This window comes from Agelaius tricolor, unplaced genomic scaffold, assembly GCF_023055355.1.
Source record: "Agelaius tricolor isolate 1412-34295 unplaced genomic scaffold, bAgeTri1.0.p SCAF_12, whole genome shotgun sequence".
Taxonomy (NCBI): Eukaryota; Metazoa; Chordata; class Aves; order Passeriformes; family Icteridae; genus Agelaius; species Agelaius tricolor.
In genome coordinates this window covers 11,711,535-11,718,576 of record NW_027269272.1, presented here as the reverse complement: position 1 = coordinate 11,718,576, position 7,042 = coordinate 11,711,535, and the positions used below count along the sequence as shown (strand labels likewise).

General features: G+C 41.3%; 1 protein-coding gene across 2 annotated transcripts; it reads right to left on the bottom strand.

Annotated features, from left to right (window-relative positions):
- Positions 1-51: 51 nt before the first annotated feature.
- RNF7 (ring finger protein 7) lies at positions 52-6,598 on the bottom strand. Of its 2 annotated transcripts, none has more exons than XM_071437615.1 (3): positions 6,368-6,598; positions 3,260-3,307; positions 52-1,806 (listed from the first exon to the last, which is right to left on the bottom strand). In XM_071437615.1, exons 1-3 carry the CDS (start codon positions 6,536-6,538, stop codon positions 1,750-1,752), a joined length of 276 nt encoding a protein of 91 aa, XP_071293716.1. In that variant the 5' UTR covers positions 6,539-6,598; the 3' UTR covers positions 52-1,749. The 2 variants fall into 2 exon arrangements, with proteins under 2 accessions (XP_071293716.1, XP_071293715.1); XM_071437614.1 differs by having other exon boundaries at positions 6,361-6,583.
- Positions 6,599-7,042: the final 444 nt, after the last annotated feature.

Here is a 7,042-nt window from a genome sequence, read left to right as displayed (position 1 = left end):
CTGATGGGACTAGATGGCATTACCAGAGGTCAGGTGGTAGGTAAGATACAGTTTCACTGTGACAGCTAAAATTTATTTTTATGTCCACTCTGATTTCTTTTTTCAGCAAGAATTTTGGGAATACTTTTTTACACAAACAGAAATACTCCACAACAATGTAAATGCTAGAGGCACTTCATTACTACTGTTAATATATTTGACATTTGTTTTGAGTTTTAAGACAGACATCATCTGGCATAGTAACAACTGATGTGATACAGTGTAACAGTGACTCAGGATTTTTTTATCTCAGTGTGTAATTAAACAAAAGCTACATTTAAAAAAATCACAACATCTTAAAAACCAAGATTACAATATTAAACAAAACCACAGTAAACTCTGCAATATGCTTGATAACACAGATATTGGAACTAGTTTATATAGTGAAGATAAACCTCTTTAAATGTACTTAGAATTAGATAGAAACACATCTACTGAGAAACATATTAAACATTAAAGATGATAATTTTGAAGTAAACAATGCATAATATATTGCTTCAATTTCACCCATATTGATTGACCATTTTATTAAGCCTGAATTTGTTACAGATTGAAAGCAATAATTCTACCTCTCTGTTACATATATTTTAAAAATCCCACAGCATATATTCAGATTCATAATAATTTGGGTATTTAGGGAAAAGACAAAGTTAGAGGCAAGCACTTTAACAGCTGAAAGAAAAAATTCAAAGATGATGATATATTCAGGATTTCCACAAAAATGAAAAACGCTTCCAAAACACTATGACCAATAAAAAGATAATAAAGAAATTTCTATTAACCAAATTCTCATGAAATCACAATTTACCATTTTTCCCTAGATTTAATTAATGCCTCTTTTTCCTGGGTTATTTAAATTATCACTTTTGTTTGTTTCCTATATTAATCAGCTAACCAGCATGATTGCCTACACCTCTAGTTAACTGATATCAAATACATGGCTTTGTACAAAAAATCTTTGGATTGAAAATACATGTCTCCATGATCACTAACAGAAATACAAAAAAAAAATTAATTAACATGTTTAAATTTTAATGTTATGGTTGTAGAAATCATGTATAGAATATAACAGAGCAACACATGTAGAGATACAAGAAAACGAAAGTCATAAAGAAACCCTAAATTAGAAATGTTTAATAGAGTGTCATGGAAAAAGCACATAGCAAATGTTTTACACACTGTCAATTTTAGATTAAAACTCAGAATAGTTTCTTAAAAAACACACTGACTGTGTTTTTGCATACAATAGTATTTAGGAAACATTTGCTTTATCCTGGCAGTAAACTATGCAGTGTATCAGACCAGGTAAGGTGACCCTTTCAATTTAATTCATTTATCAATGGAAAAAGATTAAATGTTTAGGGTATAATCTGCACCACTAAGTTTCTATGCTCTGATCTGAGAGAACACTCTAACCATAGCAGATACATTTGTTGAAGTAGCATCTCCTGTTTGAATTGTGAACCCCTGCAGTGAGCCTGCCCATGGACTGCACCTTGAGCAGCCAGAGGCCTGCACCAAACCCACCCTGCTCTTGGAGCAAGCAAACCCAGTCATGTCCTGATGGACACCTTCTGTTCTGCATCAGCATAGGGCATAACACACACACCATTCCAATAAGTGCAACAGAAAGAAATCCTTCCAGATTTTATTTGCCTATTCTCTGGACTACCCAGTCCTGCTGGCAGAGGGGACAGCGATTATTCTGTTTCACCCACAAGGACATGCAGCAATTGTGGAAGGAATGATTGCACTCTCCCCAAACCACTGAAAGAGAAGAAAGAACATATTCCAGTCACACTCAGCTGTTCAAGCAACTCCTACAGCAAGATTCAAACTATCACTCTCAAATTTCTAACCACTGGAAGCTTCAGACAAAACAGGTCATCACTGATTTATCCACTGAGATTGGATTATTATGATCATTCTGATGATAGTGAGTTCCACCATTAAGCCTTTTACTTCCTTTCAAATATTAAAAAAAGAAATGCATATATTCTCACCTTCTTGTATAAAGTGACCAGGTTTTGTGCTGTTTAAGCACATTTAGGGATGTGTTCTGCCCAGGAAATAAGTGCAACTATTCAAGTTTTTCCCTTTATCTTCCCCAGTATCAACATAAAGGCCAATGCACCACTGACTCACTATCACACAAGAGCATATCACCAGATTCTCATATGAAAGGCACTGTTTGAACTGAAATTTATGATAGCAGGGAGGCACGTGTCACACAGTATATAGTCTGAAAATGGGACTTTACAACATGAGTTATTCGCAGGCTACAGTTGTTCCAACACTACAAAAATTGGTTTTTGTTATCCATTTACTCCTGAATAATGTTTTAGAACTTTGCTTTTTTTCCTTATTAGCTCACGTTTTCCTCACAAGAGCACAAGGGTACCAATCAAAGGAGTGCTGTAAATTATACTTTTTCCTGTCTATCTTAAATACTTAGCAAGCCAATTAAGCTATCTTGAACAGGAATACCCTATTCACATTAAAACAATCATCAAAAAACCCCAGTGGCTCTTTTTAAGAGAATACACTTCAAAATACAAAGCTCAACAGCATGGAAAGGTTTACCACTGCTTTAAAAGTTGTCTTAAAGGTTTAAAGCAAATTCTTTGAGATAATTTTCACTGTTTCCAATTTAAACACTCAGAATTAAGACCTTCTTTTGCATACATTGGCACTGAAAGTATGATCATGCTTAAACTGAAGTGATTCCACTTTTGAAAATGAAAAGTAAACGACCAAGTCATTGCCTCCATTATCTCTGAATTATGAGTGGGAAAAATACCACTTTCTATCTCAGACACACATTTATTTCAGAACAGAGGATTTTTATTTGTACTACCATTGTGCTTTCTGGCATGCACCTCTGAAGAAAAAGGCAGCTTTTTCCTACCCACTTCAAAAATGTACATTATGATCTCAAATATGCTCACAATGAAAGAAACCTAAACCTCTTAGTTGTGTATGTGTTGACAGGAAATTGGAAGCTGTTTTGTTTTACAGCACAGCTGATATGAAAACTGATTTTTTTTAATGCTCAAAAATAAGCATAAAGTATTACTAATGTAGAAAGATGATACAATGTAGAACAAAACACCAGTTTACTTTTGAGCATTAATAAAATCAGTATTCCCTTCAAACCTTAAAATGCACCATACTGAGAGAAGCTTCAATTGAAAAACAAGCGAATGAAGTCACTACATACCAACACAATCTTCTTGTTTGTTTTCAGCTTGACATCTAAGACAGGCATCTAAAAGTAAACAAGAACAAACTCAATTTGATTCTCAGGATTCCATCTTAAGAATAGGTTTGTCAGAGGAAAATATAAACTCTAATACAAATTTACAGAAGTAAAAATCTCAAGTTTTGATGTCTAGTTCAGCTCTTTAACATTAAATAGCCCCCTTCAATTCTAAAACTGTGCAAATGACAATGAAATATATATCTGAAAGAGATCAGAAGGACTCTGAACTCTCCAGCATGTTTTGTTTATTTTCCATTGCTTTGGTATTTTCATAACTTTTGCTGAAAAAAAGCCTTCTCCATTTTGTAGATATAAAAGCCCGCAGATTTGTGCCAAGGCACTCAGGCATATTAAGACCAGAGCAAGCACAAAGCCAAACCCTAATTACAGGACTTTGTTTTTCAGATGTCAGCATTTCCTTTTAAGGAAGTCATTCACAATTTTGATTTTTTAGGCTGTGCATCTCTCATCACACCTCCCACCACCTACTACTTTTTATAGTAGCTTCCCTTAACAAGTACCTGCATCTAATTTTCACAGGAGTCACAAACACATGAATATAGTAGTACATTTGATAATATATGTTAATAAATACAGAACGATATCTCTTTAAAAATATTTATCATCTTTATGCATTCCAGTCTGTGGCTTTAGGATTGGATGGCAGCTCCAGGACTCAGTAAGACACAAGAGTGACAACTTCCAGGCTTCCCACTGTGCCACACAATACAGTGGAAAAACACCTTTGCTTCTCCTTTGCCCCAACATGGGCTGCCACAGACACAAGTGCATGAATCCCCACAACAGAAAGTGTTCAACTGTTATGTGAGCAAACACATCTTCACCTCCTCCAAAGAAAAGGAACTAGTTTAAACAAGAGTCCTGCAGGTTGGATCTGGCTTACATGTCACTGTTTGGACCATATTCTCCCAGAAGACAAAACTATAATATACTACAGAAATTAAGAATTGAGTATTTTTGCAGTCTCTGCCAGATAGGGCCAGTATTTCTATTTTAGATTGATCTGCCCAGACATCACTCCTTTTCTCAGGTAATAGAGAACAAAGAGGACAGAACTCTAAAACAGCTGCCCTTTCTTCACTGAGATAAAAGCAAAACTTTCCTGTTGTCTGTCCCTATAATTTATATTTCAACAGCAGTTAAGGGCCAAGGTGCTGGGAAGATTCAGCTGAAGTGATTCAGCTGAAGTGCTTCAGCTTGTACCATGCTGTGTGGGAGCCCGGTGATCTGGGGTCACAGCAGAAAGTCACAATAAATCAGCTGCCCTATGGAGCCCTAGAGCTGCAGTCCCCACTCCTGTCCCCACTCCTACATCATAACCCCAAGGGGGTCAGACTGAAATAAGGACAGCAAGGCCAGTCCAGCTGCAATCCTGCGCTTCCCAGCTAACACCTGCATTTTTCTCTCTTTCCCTTGTGCATCTAAAGCCACATTGGTTCAAGGAGTTAAAGCAGAAATGGAGCCAGCTAAACACCTCCTTCCCTGCAAAAGTCAAACCAACCTTCAACAAGTGCCAGTCTCAGCCTGGCACTGCCTCCCACCTGAGGTTACTGCAGACGCAGTGGCTCTACAGGAGCCAGACCCGCTCTGGCAGGGTCAGTGCGAAATTGCTAAACTGAAGTCAGAAATGATCAAGTTTCACATTCTAACAATGTGGTTTGTTCCCAAAAAACGGTTACTAGATTTTTTCAGGTTTTTTCTAGTTTCAGATTAAAAGTACTCCCTTGGTCTAGCTATGAAAAAATACGACGTTTTTTTTCTTTAACTTTTATAATAGCTCTGGGTAAGATTTTGTTAATTTACGATTTTTTTTTTAATAGTGTCCTGTAACAGCCTAGCTTACAATGGGGATAAATACGTTTTTTTAAATTATGGTTTACACGGAAAATGAAGCCAATTTCATATTTCCAGAGTGGTTTCTGTTTACCATAAAAAAGCAAATAATCTTCAAAACACGCTTATGTAAAAGATCAATTTCCTACCACTTCAGCCTGCGCTTCCCCTTTTTTCCTCTTGTACACCCTTTTGCCTCCTCTGTTCCACAGAAGCTTCCCAGCAAAAACATTTATGAGAAGTGACAGAATTGCTTATTTTGCCTCATTTCTATCAAATCAAATGCTGACTTCATTTCAGTATCATGGTTCCTGGCCCTACAAAAGCAAGGTGCTCTGGAGGGGATCTTGGGTCCTTTTTGGTGCCGAAGCGTTGCACACCCAGGTGAGAGAACACTTACACTGAGGATGACTCAGCCCAAGAGTAAAAATGGGATATGTACACACAGGAAAGGAAGAATTTAAACAATTTTTGAAGAACCAAGATAAATACCATACTTAACAAAGATGTCAGAAAACAGTAATATGAGTCAACAATGAAGGTGCTTTCGATCAGTCTCTGGATTTCAAAACCAAGTAAATTAACCCCTTACTCAAAAGATTTTTCAGTACATTTTATTAAATTGCACCAGTTATCATGCTTGTAAAGAATGTGTAAAACACCTGGTTTAACATATTTGAAAAATGAATTTATATGTACATCCGTAACTGGTTCGTAAAAAAAACCTTAATAAAAACCCCTTAACAAAACCCATCCCATGAACAGCAGCCCCACGCATGCAGCAGCACTGGGTTCAGCCCGGCTGTGAATAGGCGCTTGCGGGATTTGCCCTCAGACGAGCACCAGCCCTCACGACGAGGGCGGCCCTGCACTGACGGGCCCGTCACGGAGCAGCCCAGCGGGGCCCAGGCCCAGCGTGAGGCGCGCAGGGAGCGCGGCCCGGCCGGCCAGGGGGGCACTCGCCGTCCGACGGGGCCGCGTGTGGCCCCTGGAGCGCGGCGGCCCGGCCCCCGCGGGGCCCTCCTCCTTCTCCTCCTCCTCCGGGAAGGCGCGGAGGAGGAAGCGGAGGCGGGAGGGATCAGCCCCCCCGTCTGCCGGAAACCGCGTCTCTGCCCTGCGCCCGCCGTGCCCGGGCCGGCGGGCACGGCCCCAGGCCCGGCCCAGGCCCCCCGCCCCGCGGCCATGGCGGCCCGGCCGGCGCTTACCCATGACCTGCACCCTGCAAATGGCGCAGGTGTCGCACTCCACGTCCCAGCTCCACATGGCCACCGCGTTCCACTTCTTCAGCGAGAACATCTTGTCGGGGGCGCCCGCCTTGGAGCCCGCGGAGCCCGAGAGCGAGTGGGGGGCGCCGGGCTCGTCCCCGTCCTCCACATCGGCCATGGCGGAGGGGCGGGGACGCGGCGGCCGCGCGGGCGGCAGCGCCACCCTCCGGCGGCAGCGGCAGCAGCGCAGCCCCGCCCGCGGCGCGGGCAGCGGCACCGGCCCGGAGGCGGCGCGGGAAGGGCCCGCGGGGCGAGGAGCCCCTGCCAGGACCCCGAACGCCTTCACAGAGCCTTCAAACACTTCTTATGTTTCAGCAGGACACCTGGGAGGTGCTAAGCTGGCGTTGCTCATGAAGGATGTTCTCGTATGCAGCGTGCACGTGAACCAATCGCAACTTCACCAAAGGCCTGGGCTGCCTTGAGAATGGGGAGACACTCCAATCCTCCAAATCAACACATTTCCTAAGACTGCTCACTGAATAAGCAAAACAGTTCAGCAGTGGCGTGCTGTTTGGGCACCTTGGTAATAAAGTAAAAAATAAAATTTTATTAACGATTCTATGTACATTCCTCAACTATCAATTCAGAAGCACCTTGAACACTATTAAACAGCATGTGAATA